The sequence below is a fragment of the Ostrinia furnacalis genome, unplaced genomic scaffold (genome assembly GCF_004193835.3).
Source record: "Ostrinia furnacalis isolate ACB-3 unplaced genomic scaffold, ASM419383v2 OfSCF7173, whole genome shotgun sequence".
NCBI classification, from domain to species: Eukaryota; Metazoa; Arthropoda; class Insecta; order Lepidoptera; family Crambidae; genus Ostrinia; species Ostrinia furnacalis.
Window position 1 is genome coordinate 498,467 of NW_021137412.1, and position 21,301 is coordinate 519,767.

Sequence of the window (21,301 nt, forward strand, 5' to 3'; positions counted from 1 at the left end):
GTATTTAGACCATAGTTACTCGTATGTTAGCACTGCATCCAACCACACGTTATACGGTATTTGACATTTTTATTCAACCATTTTCCATGTGCGGTCATTACAGGTTGCAAACGGACGCGTCATCCGATTCAAAATATCTTATTTGAAAAATCCCTTCACGTTAGGAGCGTTAACTTAAAATTCCTGTAAGTTTGATAAACTTATTTACATAATTATTTCACTGAACTACAGAAGTAGTTACTGCATTCAATTTACTTTACAGCATTACAGATGAACACTTGAACATGACAACAGAATAGTGGTTTTTTACGGTTACCGTGAATGAGCGGAGTTTAATGATCCGTGAGAAATCATTTAAGTAAATATTGTTATCTGTTTAGATCATTTATCACATCAGTTAATTGAAGAGACTAACGATTGTTAAGTGGTGGCTTAACTTCTTTTGCTGTGATTTCAGATACAATAGAACATGTTGTGCTAGACACATAATAACCGAGGACGCGGCATATCAATGATTATTTTACAGTTTATCTTGACTAGAAAACTTCTTAATTTGATACTTATGGCTGCAAAGGTACTTTGACACTGTCTACATTTTGGTGAAACTTTTCTACTTGTCTTCAGGTTAAGCTTCGTATACTCCTATAAAATTAAAGAAATATATTTCCAGCCAGATGGGTCGACGACATTTTCCACAGTAAAAAACAATGAATGTAAACGTCTTAAAAGGGAAGTAAGTACTACTTACATAACAAAATGTTTATACGATAGTACAGAAAATTGTTTTAAGTTGAAGCAGTTGGTTACATTAGTATTTTGTATTGGATATGCGTGTGCGTGTTGAAAGTCGACGCAAAATGGAGAAAAAGAATCGACGAGAATATTCAAAGATATTTAGAAGTTATACCTGTGATAATTTTTGCGACTAATTGCGAAAAAATTACTTCATCATTTGTTACCATCCAGTCATTCACCATAGTAATAAGGAATATTGTCTATCTTTCACTAATTTTTAACATCTTAGCATAGCTAAATGCACCACTTATGGTCTCGCTTGTTTTAATCGATAAATCTGTTGGTCAAGTAGGCACAGCTTAAATACCTATGCCTCGCACGTCTCTGTCGACTAGATTCTGAGCAAGTCTTTTTGCTGGATGGCAAGTAAACTGTATGAATTAACTTTGATTAAACTTTAGGCGAAGAAGCAACATTCGCAGGCCAAGATATTTTTAACGCGGCCGTACCCCGAACCGGTCCCAACCACTCCGCCATGTCACTGATACCATACGCTTTTCTTTGTTTTTGTTTTATTATAAAGATACAGTCTTTGGTTATTATGGCTAATGTGATAATGATTTCGTTTTCTTGTCTTTTTTGATAATTAGTTAATAGGTTTTTATCTACTTTTAATAGTGCAATGGTTCGATTCGATAGTAATAAGATTGAATAAAACCAAGCTACGAGTATGACTTTCAACTTATACTAAGAACTATCAAAGTATTAAAGAGCCAAAATCCCTTATTTTTTGAATCGATATCTTGCTTCTACCGGTCAACAGTGAATTTAAAACTTATATTGAGATTCTATTCACTATGATTTTACCAAAGGTTCTGCTAATACAAATAGCAGTCGAGTAACAAACAAGTTTTTCTGCCTGGCATAAAGTCACAGGCGTTTAACTCTGTGCTTGGAATCAATACCCGCTCTTACTCTCTGGTGAGATCATCGCGGCCATTGTAGCGACCTTTTTTATTTTCAGCAGCGAGGGAAGAATTCTAGCGCTTTGGAAAATTGAAAATTCATCGAATTCCAATTTGCACAATCGGATTTGAATTTATGGAGTAGGTGCATTAAAAATACGTAATAGCTAGTACAAATACATCACTATATTCAGTATTGCCTCCATGGTTCTTTTCTAAAAAAATCATCTGAAGTTCTAGGAAAGTAGGCCATTTTTTCAGATGCATTTTGCATCCAATATTTAATGTGCTGTTGACTGAAAGAATGAAAAGGGAAAAGGAAGGGAAAACGGTCATCAAATAGCTTAACTTTTGATGTTCATTGAGCGCCTAGTGTTTTCGCATAATCATAATTATAATCATAATATCATAGTAAGGCAAGAAATAAGAATTTCATTAATTTTGTTTATTTTCTTGTAGATAGACTGCTGCTTTTATTTTACATGGTTTTAGAAAATGAGCTCTTATTTTTCGATAACTTTTGGCGTTTTTCCGCACAGCTCTACATTTCACTTCGACAAGTGTGGAACTTTAACAGTAAAGGCTGATTTACACGTATTAAGTAGGTACATAGTTATGTAGGTAACTAAATTTTAATTTAATTCCAAACGTCAAGTGACAAGCCCCGCCCACCAACTTGACAGAAAACTTAAGTTAAAATTTAGTTACCTACTTATCTACTTAATACGTGTAAATCAGCCTTATGGGGTAATTTAATAATAATGGATATTAAAGTAATCAACTCTTGTTTGTCTTTTATTAATAAATAATCTTACTCACTAGCTTAACTATACACAATGTCAGTCAAGTTTTTATTTGAACATCATTTTACTCTTCGGTATGGTTTTGTGAAAAATATTCTTGAGTCCTTAATTCTGGATAGATGGTTGGTTAATGTATTATGAAGACTTTAAAAAGGTTTTTAATGATAAAAAACTGAGAACAGTACTTTGACGATACTTAACGCAAATATAAATAAATACTTTTTTAAATAAATACTCCACTTTAAATCACTGAATTACAATAATCAAAAGACTAGATAGTAGACATAACCATGCAAATTATTCTAGCATTGTTATTTTCTTTCCCGATACTTTTTGCCACTTTACCACATACCTATTCATAAATGATCATTTGATTAGCCATTCCTAGTTACAACTCACAGGTGTACTGAAAATAAAGTTTTCTTCAAATTATTCACGTGAAAATAGCAGTTTCAGAGCTAATTAAGTTTTTAGTGATATTATGTGAAAAACTTTGCATCTTAATGAAAATGATTATTCTTTTCTGGTTAAGATTTTGGTATTGTTGCGATTTTAATACAAGCTTAATCGCCCATGTGCACTTATGATTACACTCTGTGTACATACAGGGCGGAACAAGTTACGTATTATTTTAAACGTAATACACATTTTGTGGCAAAACAAAATATTGATGCAACCGTTTATTTTTGTGGGATATAACAACCACAACACACACTTTCGCTTTCCCCTTATTGCGAAAAGTCGCAGATTAAGTATTTGGGTTCAAGCGACATCGAAAATTCGCAACTGACATCAATCTTGTGACGTATTTTGCAAGATGTGTGAATATTTAATATTGATATTACGTTACACAAACGCCTGCAGACGAAATAGTAACGTGTGTTTTGTAACCTCGCATTTGTATGTGTAATTGAAAAACTATTACAACATAACAAACCTGTACAATTCTAGTTTTGTCACTTTAAACATGAGTGCTCAGATTTGGTCACTTTTTAAAGGTTTATATTTGTTAAATTCCATTTCAAATCCTAATTCTACTTCTCTAGCTCGTAATTTTCTTATCAGTTTGAATTTTTCTATAGTTTTTATTATTTGAGCAGAGCACATGTACAATTTTTAACGGCACTTAATGCAGATTTAGTTTAGAGCGGATTTAGTAATTGTATTAAATCCGGAAAATTGTGCTTTGGCAGATATTATTTTATGTCAAACTTATTCTTTCGATAACTGCTACTGACGATGGAGAAACCTGCATGTTTGCCTAACACATTCGTTGCATCAAACGATTAACATAATTTATATCACGTGACTTTTGTTTTGCACCGAACTAACATTGATTTTGGTTAAAAATTGCTTAATCTGACACAACCACAGACACAAAATCATCTCCACTCCTAAAGGACGGACCCTTCCGTGACTTGAAGATGGCCGCTCCGGCACCCTTGCGGCCTGAGAAGTTAGGGAACCCTGATGGGAAGGTGGGGAAGTCTGGCACCCCTCGATGTCTGACGTCGAACGCTCCATCGCCGAATGTCAGCTGGAACAGAAACAATGATTGGTGAGTTTCGGGCATATGACCAAGTCTCTACGACACAGACTATCTTTGGGTACGGTGGATTTTTTTAAAGAACGTAGTTGGTCGGATGTTGAAAGGAAAAAATAGTAGATTAATTTTATGATGATTTTATGAAATCAAATTAGATAAGGAAACGTATACTAAATGTACTTTGAGATTATTCTATTATGTTAAAGGCAAAAATCTTAGTAGCTGCGAAACTAAATAAAAACTATTGATAGCGGTACTTATGCAAATGTAGTCCACGATTTGAACTTAGTTAACATTTTATAGGTTTGTGAAATATTTTACATTGGAAGTGTAAAAAAATATCATCAAGCTTCATGAGATAGCAAAATATTTATAAAAAAATAGCATCCTTTTTTAGTTAAATTATTTACTGACTAATTAATGTACGTATACAGGGTGTTAGGTAAATGGGTATATGAGCCGACACTAGCCCATGTTAACATGGGCATATAAATGGTATAGTGAAGTCAGGAATTTGATATCATCATTTAATTTTTTTTTAATTTCATCTGATTTCACCATACCATTTATATGCCCATGTTAACATGGGCTAGTGTCGGGTCATATGCCCATTTACCTAACACCCTGTATAGGATGTGTAAGGCACAGGTTGTCAAAAAAAATAATGTCCTTGGTTCAAAGTTAAAAATCAATATCATTTAGGAAAATTTTAAGATAAATTCTTTGTAAATGTTTTACTCCTGTTGTACACAAAAAAGTATATAAATTATTCTTCCGTCTTTGGTTTAAGACACCATCGAATTCTGATGTAGTTAATTAACTCTTTAACCTTTTACCAACCTGTCCCGTACACCCTGTATGGATGTATCAGGTTACCTTGAACCTGATTGCAAACGGAACGAGTTTAAAATAATGCCGTTGTAACTGTAATGTTATTCGTGATGTAAAATTGTTGCAGCAACGTGCATATTATTTTAAACAAAATGGAAGGGCTGTGGCTGTAATGCATGGGGTTTTGGAACATTCTTTATGGACCGCAGACCGCTGCCAATCGATCAACCAGTCCTATGGCTGAAATGATGATGATGATGATGATTATGGACTGTGACTAGCGATAAATATTGTTGTCTACGTGCTACTATTATGTATTCTGTGGTTATGCCTTACCATAATCACAGCGGTCCATTGTAAAGTATATACGCGCATATAAACTTGTAAATCAATAAAGTTGACCTTAACTTGGTCCCAGAATAGATTGCAAAGTGAACAAGTGACATCCCTAGAGAATGTCTCCGTCTCCGGCGCTCCTGCACACGACGCCGCCACCGCGCCGTCGCCGCGCCGTCGCCGCGGCCCTACACTGTTCATACGCGCCGAGTAAAACCGTCACCGCGCCATCAAAGCATAATTTGTGGCGGCGGCGCGGCAGCGGTGTTCACGCGGCGCGTATAAACAGTGCAAAGGCGCGGCGGCGGCGTCGTGTGCAGGAGCGCTAATTACAGTCGACTTTTTCATAAATCTTTTGGCGCTTTCTATATTTTAGGGATGACGATGAGCAACTTTTTGCATCCAAGGTTTTTTGAAGACTTGTGCAAAGATATTTGGTACTACTATGAAATCGTAATTAGGTACTATCAAATCGTAGTAGTGCGAGTAGTTACCGATTTATTAGTAGTATTTATAATGGCGCAGGCCTGTCCTTGAGCTATTGATCTTGGAAGTGGTTTACACGCTTTCGTAAAAGCTGCTTTGAAATTGGGCTACTTATGTAATACTGCTAATGTAGAAAGAGAGTACAGCTCTTAATTGGCAAAGAATTCGTTTTGTAATGTTGTTATCAATGAGAGCAAACACTGAAATGCTGCGGCTGAATCCTCTTTGGTTGCCAAAGTGTAAAAAAACTTGTTTGTATCAGATATTATTTGTAGTTGACTTCTCGCCAAAGAACAAGTGAATAAAACCGAGCACCTGCTAAGCTGACTGTAGCTGATTGACTTTGGTTAAAGACATAGCATACTCACATCAGCCTGAGGGAATCCATTGAGCGAGTTGAACCCAAAAGCGGATGAAGCGCTTTGGCTCCCGCTGTTTCCACCAAAGCCGCCGCCTCCAAAGGCAGCAGCCGACGAAGCTGCTCCTGATACAGACGACCCGCCAAACGAAGCCGCTTGGCTGCTGGCCTGGCTGCCGCTGAAGCCGCTGGAAAATTGCAATGCACGAAATTATTTTCACGATACGAAGATTTTTAGTCTGTGTGTTTGTTATAAGACCAATTATTTTTCGATTTAGGGTGGATTCGACCCAACAAGAGTAAATATTAATCTCAGAATAAATCGTCAGTTTTGACATATTTCCCATACTGAAACTGTCATGTGTCAGTTAAAACCAAGAGTATTCTCGGATTAAATTTGGTCAAATCGAAGCTTTATACAGGGTGTTAGGTAAATGGGTATATGAGCCGATACTAGCCCATGTTAACATGGGCATATAAATGGTATGGTGAAGTCAGAAATTTGATATCATCATTTTAATTTTTTTAATTTTCATACGGAATAAATTTTATAAAATCCGATTTGTATGAAAAATAAAATAATTAAAATGAAGATATCAGTTTTCTGACTTCACCATACCATTTATATGACCATGTTAACATGGGCTAGTGTCGGCTCATATACCCATTTACCTAACACCCTGTATAAAAAGTAGCCGAAACTAAAAATGGAACTAACGAAACAACGGGAGTGGAGAAATGGGCGCTTTGCAAATAATATAAATGCAATTTGGCTTTGATGGCATTTGTATTGAATATGTTGTTATGAAGCATATCATTGCTATCTTCACACTAGGTACTTAGTTATCACCCAAGGGCTGACCTTTAGGTGATAACTCAGTAGCTATTATTATAAATAACGGTTCGGTGACCCATAGCTTAATGCATAAGTAGCAGTCATAAAATCACAAAACGAAGGTAAGTTCGGTCATTATTTGACTTAAAAAGGAGATTGCCCTTCTTTTAAATTAATTGGACCAGTCGTCAGCACATTAGACTACAATATTGTTGTGAAATAGCATCTATTACCATTAGATAAGACGCCACAAAATTAGGTTGATATGCTGTCCATACTTCACAAAATAAGAATGTCAAGTGGTTTAGACGAAAACTTTGTTATTTTTAATTATGCATGCATATTTCGTAACTTTGTCACTTTGCCATTGATAATGAGTTGTCGGTGTTCCTTTATTCATCACGGGTCAATGTTTTATGCTAAACTATCGTTTAGGTCACAGTTAGTCATTGATATTAATCATCATTCAGAGCACTCTTATCTGTCGAAACAGTGTATGATTAAATGAGATTAGAGTGAATGTTATAATATGATGTAAGTTATGTTACTTACAGTATGACCAACATACTTGTATATGTTTAGAAGGCTCTGACGTATGAATATAAAGCTGTTTTTAACAGCAGTGTCTATGTAATGTGTAATATGTATTGTTAAAAAAATTGAATTTATTTAACATAAATAGCAGATATTTTTCGGTCTTAGTGTTCAAACTAAAAAAAGACATAATTAAACATTGATGATTATAAAAATTGATCACAGCGTCGTGCTGATTGATAGCACCTGTATTTCACTTTTCTCTGTTTGTATGTACAATTTTTTAAATCTTCTAAAGACTAACCCAAATCCATTGAAGGAGGCTGCTTGACTAGCAGCCTGCGAAGCACTGAACCCTTCGTTGAAGCCGAAGGAGAACGACTGCGAGGCTGACTGGCTGGCTCCTCCGAAGCTGCCGCTGCTGCTCACGCTCGCCGTCAACCCTCCGTTCCCAGAGGGCCTCACGTTGAACCCACCCCCATTGAACCTCGGCTTGGCTTGCGGCCGCGAGCGACTCTGAACCTTCTCACTGGGGAGCAAAGTACTCGGATCGCGCTCTAAATGCTCTAACACGGGTAGAACTCGTTTCAGCCAAATGACGTCCGCTGCTGGACAAAGGCCTCCCCCGAGGTTTTCCACAATGAACATGAAATGACCTAGGATATAAATGATTTATATCCTAGGTCTATGTAAATTTGTCAGAGAGAATAAAATTATTTACTCTCAAGCAAAAGAACAATATTCAGCACCCCGTAACTTAAGATACAAAGATAGATTAGCATTACCCGACACTAAGCTTCACCTGGTAAGATCAGGAGTCTACCACATGTCCATAGTAGTCTATAATAAACTGCCTACCTATTTAAAAAATATTGAAAAAGACTCATTATTCTTGGCCAAGCTAAAAGAGTTCCTTATATAAAAATGTCTTTATAGTATTCAGGAGTTCTATAATTTGAGTAGGATGCGATGATGAAAATTATGTAGGTATGAATAGGTATGGAGAAACATTATTGTATTTTAATTGTACTGTAAAATTATGTAAACTAATTAATTTTATAATTTATCAATATTAATAATTATTACTAACTATTGTAGAATATTTAGTAATGTACCTACGATACAAGATTTGCAACACCCTTACAGGGTCATAAGTTGAGACTAAGTTTAAGATCACCACCTATGTACACTTATGAAGCAATAAATAAATGATTATGATTATGATTATTAAGGAGCCAAAATCCCTTATTTTTACTATCGATATCTTGCTTCTACCGGTCAACAGTGAATTTAAAACTTATATTAAGATTCTATTCACTATGATTTTACCAAAGGTTCTGCTAATACAAATAGCAGTTGAGTAACAAATAAGTTTTTCTGCCTGGCATAAAGTCACAGGCGTTTAACGCTGTGCTTTGTGGAATCAATACCGGCTCTACACTCTCTGCTGAGATCATCGCGGCCATTGTAGCAACCATTTTATTTTCAACAGCGAGGGAAGAATTCTAGAGAGCTTTAGAAAATTGAATATCATTCGACTGGCATAATCGGATTTGAATTTATGGAGTAGGTTAAAATAAATACATACAGCCGAACATAGACCTCCTCCTTTTTTGAAGTCGGTTAAAAAATACGTAATACTCGTAGCTAGTACAAACACATCTCTATATTCCGTATTGAATAGCTTCCATGGTTCTATCCGAAGTTTTAAAAAAGTAGGTCATTTTTTTAGATGCCTTTTGCATAAAATATTTAATGTGCTGTTGACTGAAAGAAAGAAAAGGGAAAAGGAAGGTAAAACGGTCATCGAAAAGCTTAACTTTTGATGTTTATTGAGCGCCTAGTGTTTTCGCATAATCATAATTATAATCATAATATCATAGGTAAGGCAAGAAATAAGAATTTCATTAATTTTGTTTATTTTATTGTAGATAGACTGCTGCTTTTATTTCACATGGTTTTAGAAAATGAGCTCAGCTCAGATTTTTCGATAACTTTTGGCGTTTTTCCGCACAGCTCTACATTTCACTTCGACGAGTGTGGAACTTTAACAGTAAAGGCTGATTTACACGTATTGAGTACATAGTTATGTAGGTAACTAAATTTTAACTTAATGCCAAACGTCAAGTGACAGGCCCCGCCCACCAACTTGACAGAAAAATTAAGTTAAAATTTAGTTATCTACTTAATACGTGTAAATCAGCCTTATGGGGTAATTTAATAATAATGGATATTAAAGTAATCAACTCTTGTTTATCTTTTATTAATAAATAATCTTACTCACTAGCTTAACTATACACAATGTCAGTCAAGTTTTTATTTGAACATCATTTTACTCTTCGATATGGTTTTGTGAAAAATATTCTTGAGTCCTTAATTCTGGATAGATGATTGGTTAATGTATTATGAAGACTTTTAAAAGGTTTTTAATGATAAAAAACTGAGAACAATACTTTGACGATACTTAACACAAATATAAATAAATATTTTTTTCAATAAATACTCCACTTTAAATCACTGAATTACAATAATCAAAAGACTAGATAGTAGACATAACTAACCATGCAAATTATTCTAGCATTGTTATTTTCATTCCTGAAACTCGTACAAAAACTCTACTTTTTGTGACATTTTCACCTATAATTTTATGCATAAGTGTTCATTTATTAGCCGTTTCTAGTTACAACTCACAGGTGTACTGAAAATAAAGTTTCCTTCAAACTATGTACACATGAAAATAGCAGTTTCGGAGATAATTAAGCGTTTAGTGATATTATGTGAAAAACGGTGCGTCCTAATGAAAATGTTTAATTAATCTTTACAGGTTAAGATTTTGGTATTGTTGCGATTTTGATACAAACTTAATCGCCCATGTGCACTAATGATTACACTCTGTGTACATACAGGGCGGAACAAGTTACGTATTATTTTAAACGTAATACACATTTTGTGGCAAAACAAATATTGATGCAACCGTTTATTTTTGTGGGATATAACAACCACAGCACACACTTTCGCTTTCCTCTTACATGTGTGTTGCGAAAAGTCGCAGATTAAGTATTTGGGTTCAAGCGACATCGAAAATTCGCAATTGACATCAATCTTGTGACGAATTTTGCAAGATGTGTGAATATTTATATTGATATTACGTTACACAAACGCCTGCAGACGAAATAGTAACGTGTGTTTTGTAACCTCGCATTTGTATGTGTAATTGAAAAACTATTACAACATAACAAACCTGTACAATTCTAGTTTTGTCACTTTAAACATGAGTGCTCAGATTTGGTCACTTGTTAAAGGTTTATATTTGTTAAATTCCATTTCAAATCCTAATTCTACTTCTCTAGCTGGTAATTTTCTTATCAGTTTGAATTTTTCTATAGTTTTTATTATTTGAGCAGAGCACATGTACAATTTTTAACGGCACTTAATGCAGATTTAATTTAGAGCGGATTTAGCAATTGTATTAAATCCGGAAAATTGTGCTTTGGCAGATATTATTCTACGTCAAACTTATTCTTTCGATAACAGCTACTGACGATGGAGAAACCTGCATGTCTGCCTAACACATTCGTTGCATTATACGATTAACATAATTTATATCACGTGACTTTTGTTTTGCACCGAACTAACATTGATTTTGGTTAAAAATTGCTTAGTCTGACACAACCACAGACACAAAATCGTCCCCACTCCTAAAGGACGGACCCTTCCGTGATTTGAAGATGGCCGCTCCGGCACCTTTGCGGCCTGAGAAGTTAGGGAACCCTGATGGGAAGGTGGGGAAATCTGGCACCCCACGATGTCTGACGTCGAACGCTCCATCGCCGAATGTCAGCTGGAACAGAAACAATAATTGGTGAGTTTCGGGCATATGACCAAGTCTCTACGACACAGACCGAAATATCTTTGGGGATTTTTTTAAAAGAACGTAGTTGGTCGGATGTTCAAAGGAAAATTGTAAATTAATTTTATGATGATTTTATTAAATCGAACTAGTTAAGGAAACGAATACGAAATCTACTTTGAGATCATGCTATATGTTAAAGGCAAAAGTCATTATCTTAGTAGCTGCGAAAATAAATAAAAACTATTGATAGCGGTACTTATGCAAATGAAGTCCACGATTTGAACTCATTTGACATTTATAGGTTCGTTAAATATTTTACATTAGCAGTAGGGATTCTTAATGAGAATCGTAACTAGGTGGAAGTGTAAAAAAATATCATCAGGTTTCATGAGATTGCAAAATATTTATAAAAAATTGGATGCTTTTTAAGTTACATTATTTACCTGCTCATGTATAGGAGTAAGGCACAGGTTGTCAAAAAAAATAAGCTCTTAGCTAAAAATCAATATCATTCAGGAAAATTTTAACATAAGTTCTTTCTTAAAGTTTTACTCGTGTTGTATCCAAAAAAAGTAGGTACATTATTAATCTTCTGCTTTTGCAGACACCATAATATCGAATTATGATGTAGTTAACTGTTTAACCTTTTACCAACCCGTCCCGTACACCCTGTATGGATGTATCAGGTTTATACCTTGAACCTCATTGCAAACGGAACGAGTTTAAAATAATGCCGTTGTAACTGTAATGTTAATCGTGATGTAAAATTGTTGCAGCAACGTGCAATTTATTTTAAACAAAATGGAAAGGCTGTGGCTGTAATGCATGGGGTTTTGGAACATTCTTTATGGCTTGTGACTAGCGATGTATATTGTTGTCTGCGTGCTACTATTATGTATTCTGTGGTTTTGCCTTACATAATCACAGCGGTCCATTGTAAGGTATTCGCACATACGTTTACGGTTTAGCCAAATAACGTCCACTGCTGGACAAAGGTCTCCCCCAAGGTTTTCCATAATGAACGGTCCTGCGCTGCCCGCATCCAGGCTCTTCCCGCGACCTTTACCAGATCGTCGGTCCACCTAGTAGGAGGCCTGCCCACGCTACGTCTTCCAGCTCGTGATTGCCACTCGAGAACTTTCCTGCCCCAACGGCCATCGTCTCTACGAGCTATGTGCCCCGCCCACTGCCACTTGATTTTAGCAATTCTGCGAGCTATGTCGGTTACTTTGGTTCTCCTGCGGATCTCCTCATTTTTGATTCGATCACGCAGGGAAACTCCGAGCATAGCCCACTCCATCACCCTTTGGGTGACCTTGAGCCTTCTTATGAGGCCCATAGTAAGCGACCACTACTCAGATCCGTATACCATCACTGGCAACACACATCGGTCAAAGACTTTTGACTTGAGACACTGCGGTATTTCGGACGAGAGTATATGGCGAAGCTTCCCGAACGCTGCCCATCCGAGTTGGATTCGACGATTGACCTCTTTCTCGAAGTTGGACCTACCTAACTGGACTGTTTGTCCCAGGTATACATAATTGTCAACAAGTTCGAGTGTAGAGTCTCCATTCGCACATATAAACTTGTAAATCAATAAAGTTGACCTTAACTTGGTCCCAGAATAGATTGCAAAGTCAACAAGTGACATCCCTAGAGAGTTGTTTTCGTTTCAGTCGAGCTTTGCATAAATCTTTTGGCGCTTTCTAAGATTAGGCGCAGACCACCGACTTTTAGTTGGCCGATAGTTGGGCCCGATTTTAATTTTATGAAGAATCCGCTGATATCAAATCGGTGTAATGTGCGCACTTTCATACATCTCCATATTGATCAAAAGCCCGACCCAATTATCGGCTAACTAAAAATCGATGGTCTGCGCATAGGCTAATTTAACGATGAGCAAAAATTTTTCATCAAAGGGTTTTTAAAGACTTGTGCAAAGACATTTGGTAATAATATGAAATCGTAATTAGGTACTATCAAATCGAAGTTTATTAGCGATTTACTAGTAGTTTTTATATTGCCGCAGGCCTGTCCTTGAGCTATTGATCTTGGAAGTGGTTGACACGCTTTCGTAAAAGCTGCTTTTAAATTAGGCTACTTATGTAATACCTACTGCTAAAGTAGAAAGAGAGTACAGCTCTTAATTGGCAAAGAATTCGTTTTGTAATGTTGTTATCAATGAGAGCAAACACTGAAATGCTGCGGCTGAATCCTCTTTGGTTGCCAAAGTGTTAAATAAAATTCTGTTATCAGATATTATTTGTGGTTGACTTCTCGCCAAAGACCAAGTCTGTAGCTGATTGACATTGGTTAAAGAAATAGCATACTTACATCAGCCTGTGGGAATCCATTCAGCGAGTTGAACCCAAAAGCGGATGAAGCGCTTTGACTCCCGCTGTTTCCACCAAAGCCGCCGCCTCCAAAGGCAGCAGCCGACGACGCCGTGCCTGATACAGATGACCCGCCAAACGAAGCCGCTTGGCTGCTGGCCTGGCTGCCGCTGAAGCCGCTGGAAAATTGCAATGCATGAAATTATTTTCACGATAGAAATATTTTTGGTTTGTGTCTTTTTTATAAGACCAATTATTTTTCGATTTAAAAATATTACTCCCCTAAGATTCACTTATTATAAAAAATAGCCTAAACTAAAAATGGAACTAACGAAATAATGGGAGTGGAGAAATGGGCGCTTTGCAAATAATATAAATGCAATTTAGCTTTGATGGCATTTGTATTGAATATGTTCTGTTATGATCACAGGGAAACTTGAAGCATAGCATTGCTAGATTCACACTAGGTATTGAGTTATCACCCAAGGGCTGACCTTTAGGTGATAACTTAGTAGCTATTAATATGAATAACGGTTCGGTGACCCATAACTTTATGCTTAAGTAGCAGTCATAAAATCACAATACGAAGGTAAGTTCGGTCATTATTTGTCTTAAAAAGGAGATTGCCCTTCTTAAATTAATTGGACCAGTCGTCAGCACATTAGACTACAATATTGTTGGGAAATAGCATCTATTACCATTAGATAAGACGCCACAAAATTAAGTTGATATGCTGTCCATACTTCACAAAATAAGAATGTCAAGTGGTTTAGACGAAAACTTTGTTATTTTTAATTATGCATGCATATTTCGTAACTTTGTCACTTTGCCATTGATAATGAGTTGTCGGTGTTCCTTTATTCAGCACGGGTCAATGTTTATGCTAAACTATCGTTTAGGTCACAGTTAGTCATTGATATTAATCATCATTCAGAGCACTCTTATCTGTCGAAACAGTGTATGATTAAATAATTAGAGTGAATGTTATAATATGATGTAAGTTATGTTACTTACAGTATGACCAACATACTTGTTTATGTTTCGAAGGCTCTGACGTATGATTATAAGCTGTTCTTAACAGCAGTGTCTATGTAATGTGTATTATGTATTGTTAAAAAAATGAATTTATTTAACATAAATAGCAGATATTTTTCGGTCTTAATAAAAAAAGACATAATTAAACATTGATGATTATAAAAATTGATCACAGCGTCGTGCTGATTGATAGCACCTGTATTTCACTTTTCTCTGTTTGTATGTACAATTTTTTAAATCTTCTAAAGACTAACCCAAATCCATTGAAGGAGGCTGCTTGACTAGCAGCCTGCGAAGCACTGAACCCTTCGTTGAAGCCGAAGGAGAACGACTGCGAGGCTGACTGGCTGGCTCCTCCGAAGCTGCCGCTGCTGCTCACGCTCGCTGTCAACCCTCCGTTCCCAGAGGGCCTCACGTTGAACCCACCCCCATTGAACCTCGGCTTGGCTTGCGGCCGCGAGCGACTCTGAACCTTCTCACTGGGGAGCAAAGTACTCGGATCGCGCTCTAAATGCTCTAACACAGGTAGAACAGGCGGAGTAATAATCGGCTCCAATTTCTTCTCGCGGCGCTCATCAGGGAACACGAACCCCTCGGCCGGCGCCGGCGCCACGCTCCCGACCAGCCCGGCGAGACAGACACAAGCCACGATGAACATGGTTCGCATTATTGGTAATACTAGGGCTGATTGTCGATGTATCTTGTTTTAATAGGAGCGGACGAGGTCGCGACCGGTGTTGGCATGCGGCCCGTGCCGCAGCCTTCAGAAAACCCACTGCGCTGCGCCGGAGACGACGTCCTGCGTCCACGCATCCCCTCTACACACGCTCCTTGTACTTAACGACATATTGTTGGTGCGCAGTAGGAAAACATAGATGTGGGAGGCGATTGGGAAATCCATCCGACCATGTGAGGAATATGGAAAACGGATCACGTTTGTATTGTTGTTTGGAGGTAAATGAATGGAAACGAGAAATCGAAACGACTGTTTTGTAACATAATTAATGTTAAGATTTATATTACACACGTGTTCTATGTTGCGAAAAGATGTTGGTTACAAAAATAACACAGACGACACCGCACCACGCCTTCATAATTTAAAATGATATTTCCTTAAAAATGACAGTTCATGATACGAGTATTATCATCATGTGTACAGCAATATGACCCTTGAAGGTCGCGATTACAAGATTTGAATAAATTAAAATATCGTAAAGATTTAGAGTTGGATAAAAATGTCTTTAGAGTTTTAATCTTCTCCCAATAATATTTAATTCTTCCACTTAAATATTTAAATCTCAATATTATCGAAATGCAATAATTCCAAATTATAAATAATCATAAAAAATATCAAACCATCACTTAGGTTTTGTTGAGGTTTCAATAAATTAGCTGCTTGACTCTTGGGGCGATTGAAAAGCCTTCAATAAATAATGAAATACATTCAGTATAAGTACCTACTTAGGTAATACAGGGTAATACATAATACTCGAATAATGAAGACAATAAAAAGTTTGCCCTAATTAAACGAACCTTTACTACACCAAAAATCAATTTACACTCACCCAATTTGTGTAAATCATACCAATATTGAATTAATATTACTTTGTATGCAGAATTAAAAATCAATTTTACGGGCACTGCCATGAAATGAAAGCGCTTATAAGGTACTTGATACAAATAAGGCCTACGTTCTAATAAGGCCTATACATCAGAAAACACAGATAAATAAATCCAACCGGGATAATACTTCAAGGACACGTACTCATATGCCCTATAACCCGGTAGAGTGCAAAAGCGTCCCGATCCACGATCCCAGTACCAATTGGCTCGCGTTCTTCTAAGGTGCTGGGTGATTTCGTGCTGTCTTATAAAAATCTGGCGATTTCATCTTAAATTTTCGGTAAAATGACGCTGTTTTAGATTAAGCTTTTCTTGGTAATCGTTTCTAAATATTTCTTACTAGCTAATAATTACCTTAATTTGTACTACTGGCTATAGATGCATTATTTGTAAATTTTTAAAGACAACAAGAGCGAGATATCTAATAAGGCCTAGGCCTTATTTCAGCATGGTAGGCCATATTAGATACTTATGTTAACACCTGATTACGGACAAATTCATTAAACTAAATGAGTAAAAGAGTAACTAAATATTTATTTAATAAGAATGTTACTAACAGCACAGAAAAGAAAAAGAAAACAGAGTCTAAAAAAATTACAAACCCTGTAAAAAATACAAAACCAATAAAAAATAAGAAAAAAAGCCGTATGTATAATTCTAAAGGAAAGAAGAATAAAAGCTGATATTATCATGCCTTTCTCTAAGACAAAGTAGCAGATATGCGACCATAAAGGACTGCTTTTAGTGGTATCACAAAGATTGTGTAGGAGTTCGTAAAGATGATTCAGAAGCCTTTTTATGCACTGGTTCTAATAAAAATAGAGATCTCATTTTGTTCACAAAAATTCAAGACTAAATGATATTCCTAATCTGATTTATTTTAAAGGTTTTATGTGTAGGCCTTATTCGAACACGGTGTTTTAATAAGCCCTATACAAAAAATAATATTGTTTGTTTTTGATTTTTTTTTAAATAATATATGTAAGGAATCATTACTTAGTTACTATGAATATTTAATTTTATCTATAATTTATGTATAATTCTTAATAAGTGGAATTTAAGTTTATCTAGAGATATACAGTATATTTCTGTTTACTTGGTATGTAAAATTTTGATAACGCAAACAAATCGACGTGTTTAATGTTATAAGACCGCATTTTGTTTAATAAAACCTCAATTTTAAGGTCTAGAGGCATTTGAATCATATAGGCCTTATTCCGTGTAGGTGATTTATTAAAGCCAAAATCAGTGGTTTCGTAATTTGCTTATTTTGAAGAGATTTTGTTAAAAATTGTGTTATTTTTTGTAATATTGCTAAAATTAAAGGATGGAAGAAGTTAATTAACCTTGTTTTTGTTGATTGGCGTTAATATTTATTAAAATATAAGCATTTAAAGTTAGGTAGGCCTTATTTGTATCAAGTACCTTATGTAAATCATACTTACCCCATAGACTTAATAACTCGTTATTAATAAAGAGTAACTTGTTTTCTTAATGTAGGTTGGGTCTGGGGGTCAACTCGATGAAAATCGTAATTTTAATGGCAGATTGGAAGTAATCGAGATCGACTAAGGATGCGCAAATAAATAAGCTTCATTTTATTACGAAAGCATGAAAATATAGATCCAATTATTGGAAGGCCACTTCGGTTGTCCTCTGATCAGTAGAGCTGGCTGACTAGCTTCATAGAGCCGACCGGAACCCGCTATGGCGGGCTGGAAGTCTTGTTCGACCAGGGCCATGAGCATGAGGAGGAGAAAACGTCCTTGAAAAACAACTGTAGTATGGCACTGAGGGACCCCTCGAAGCTGGAGATCTCGGAGCTGCGGACGAATGTTCTAGTTAGGACAAAAACTCGCGGCTCCATTTCATGTGGCTCCGGTGGACACTGTTGGGTTTAAGTGAGAGTACCACATAACCCACTGCTCCACATCGGCCAGTGGGTTATGTGGTACTCTCTCCGCGTCTATCCACTTAAACGACGGAGTATTTCCCGATGTTAAAGAAATGTATCTGTCTGACCAAGATGTATGATGTATGTATTCCAAATAAATTAACACATTTCAGTAAAACTGACAGCCCTGTCACTCAGTCCAGTAAAGAAATGGCCGAGTGCGGTCCAGCAGGGTCGCACGCGCGTGTCACGGCCAAGCACACACGGTTTCCTCCGTATCCGATTGTAACCGATACACCATAATCGATTATATCATCGGTTTCATAATCGCCTTCTGTTGTTGTTGGTAGAGCGGAAAATAGACCGTTTTGAAAAGCTTTTCGCCCACAGAAATTTAACAATAAGGCGGCCTTGATAAAACTTTAATCAATTGGAAATGACATTAATATTGGAAATATATTATGTCGATTTACGTAATTATTAAGGTAAACTTAAGGCAGACATACGAGTATGTATAAAGTAGTTACTCTTATATCGGTGTGTTCATGATTTTTTATTGTATTATCCACACACATAACATTATCCTTGTATGGATTACCAAATCATCTTTAAGAATTTATTTCGGTTAGATTGTGATATTATAAGTTTAGTTTTATTTATTTATTTAGTAATCATAATATTGAGAGAACCAAACTTACGGAATCCTCTACCAGATATATTTTTAACTTTCAACTGATTTGATAACCACTAAATAAAATAACATAATTATCAAACGTATTGAGCAAACTTGTGCCTTTTGCAAATAAAATGACGCAAATGCAGAAATCCGCGTGTTATATAACTAATGGGGAATTGAAAGAAGCTAAATGGAAGAATGTGAATCCATGAGTCAGCGAATGACGCGCTACGAATTGGTTATTATATTATTTTTAGACCAAAGCCACAAAATAGATTTTATTTTGTGCCAAAAGTCACCAACAACAGTTACATATTTTAACAAATTACTAACCACAGTTAAAAGATAAATCAAACGTTTTAAATTAACGGTTTCGTCATTATTCAAGTCAGACGATTTCACAGCAACGGTCCTGCGCTGCCCGCATCCAGGTGCCTCCCGCATCGAGTTTACAATACCAAATGATTATACAAATTGATTAACAAAGTCTCTACTTCATTAACGAGTATCTATATCACTTTACTTAAGTGTATGTATGTTGTTAAAGTGCAATGTTGATAAATATTTAAACTGCTTTATAATTCGCGCGTAACCTACAATAAATATCTTCCACCTGAATCAATTAACGCAAATGGATACTTATGGGTAGATACTTATGGATTAAAAGCGGTTACGAATTTAAGAATCCTCTCGAATCTAAAGAAGATCAAACACCTACATGGGGATAAGTATAGAAAAACTATGCAAGGAGTAATTACCTACTTTTAGATCAGACGCTCATACTGTAATTGTATAACTTTAAGACTATATTTGTTTCGCGCAATAATCTAAGTAAGTTTCCTTTAGTAAGGGCGAAACTTTAGGAATTTTCTTTCGTTTTTGAGGAGATAGTTTATGGTAGGTATTATATCTTACTATTTTATTGCACCTTTCTAACTCTTAGATATTTTAAGAAGATAATAAGTAACAGTGGTTGTCACAAACAAAGGTTTGAGGAATAAAATTGAAGGATACTGGAACATAAACATGTCTCTACATAGAGTGCCAATAGTGCCATAAAGTCTTCTATGAGGTCGCTGACTCTACGCGCTACATACGAAATAACTATTTGGACAATGTTGCAGTTTATTTAAAATATTCATAAATCTTATGACAGGTTAAATATTTATGATGCTTGAACTGTTTTAGTTCTATACTTTTTAATATTATATTCTTATTTTACTGTCGAGTTTTTCCGTATATCTATAAGTTTTCTTATGTTGTTAGTAAAAATACGGTTGATGGCTTGGCCTGACCGTTATTTTGATAAACACAACAGTATCAGTATCCAAAATTGGCAAGAGTAGAGTTCTTGATATAATGCAATGAAACTTTCGTTGTAGATGATAGACCTCCTTTATCTCTTGATACTATAAATGAGCTTTCTAACTTTACTGAAACGTGCGCGTACGCAGCCATAGCTAAAGTTAGTGCATTAAACACGTGACTTGCAATTTTCTCAGTATACCTTTATAGCACTATGAATAAAGGAACCTTCTTTGCAATCATGCAGATGTTATGTAGCATATTATTTATTTCAGAACTCATTAGTCAATGTATTTAAGTAATATTTGCATCTTTACAATTTCACTTTTAAACTTCTGTTTATATTTCAGTTTCAGACAGCTTTAATTGAGCGCTATTGTTGTCATTGTTTGCTTTATTACAAATATATTAATGAGTTTACTCTGAATTGATTTTAACAAGTAATACATTGCTATTGGTCCACGTATTATTGCAAATTTTGTGACACATAACCAATGAGAAATTTTACAGGCAATTAAAAAGGTAAACATTTACAAACTCTACAGTTTGGATAGTGATCCTGAAGATTCAGAAGTTTATGAAGATGTATTGTTAACTTGAAAAAGTATATTTTTTCCTTTGTAATATTAATCAATTATTAAAAATATAATATAACCTATTATTTATTCACTTGTTATTTACCAAAACAAAATAAGTAAGTATGTATATTACAATTTTATCCTACTATACAATAACATAAACTTTAATACAATGATATTCATCTCTTAATCAACGCGTTTGACTAGTTTTTCATCTAAAACCAGATGAATTCATCTTCATTATGATAATGTTACAACTAGCGTTCCCACTACGCAAAATTATTCAATTTATTGAACTCTATCGGTTTCTTTCGCTCTCTAAATAAGTGAGAGAGATGAACGGCTATTGAAACCGTATCGCAGAGTAGTTTTGCGTTCGAGATAGACTCTTGCGCATCTCTTTGTATGACAAGTAGCAATGACATTGGGTGTTGCCTAATGCGCGGCACGCGGGAAGAATACATTATGCTGAGGTGTTTGTATGTGATTATATTGACATAATGATTGTTTCGGCATTGAATTTTTGGAGACACTCGGCAGTTATTTTTTACATATTGAAACGTAAGAATGGT

General features: G+C 35.7%; 2 protein-coding genes across 2 annotated transcripts; both read right to left on the bottom strand.

Moving 5' to 3' along the window:
- Positions 1–3,555: 3,555 nt before the first annotated feature.
- LOC114363565 (keratin, type II cytoskeletal 2 epidermal-like) lies at positions 3,556–8,895 on the bottom strand. Its single transcript, XM_028319322.1, has 4 exons — positions 8,826–8,895; positions 7,734–8,010; positions 6,071–6,248; positions 3,556–4,040 (listed from the first exon to the last, which is right to left on the bottom strand). The coding sequence occupies exons 1-4, from the start codon at positions 8,893–8,895 to the stop codon at positions 3,858–3,860; spliced, it is 708 nt and encodes a 235-aa protein (XP_028175123.1). The 3' UTR covers positions 3,556–3,857.
- A 781-nt stretch (positions 8,896–9,676) lies between these two features.
- On the bottom strand, positions 9,677–15,843 carry LOC114363590 (keratin, type II cytoskeletal 2 epidermal). Its single transcript, XM_028319357.1, has 3 exons — positions 14,908–15,843; positions 13,620–13,797; positions 9,677–11,270 (listed from the first exon to the last, which is right to left on the bottom strand). The coding sequence occupies exons 1-3, from the start codon at positions 15,318–15,320 to the stop codon at positions 11,088–11,090; spliced, it is 774 nt and encodes a 257-aa protein (XP_028175158.1). The 5' UTR covers positions 15,321–15,843; the 3' UTR covers positions 9,677–11,087.
- Positions 15,844–21,301: the final 5,458 nt, after the last annotated feature.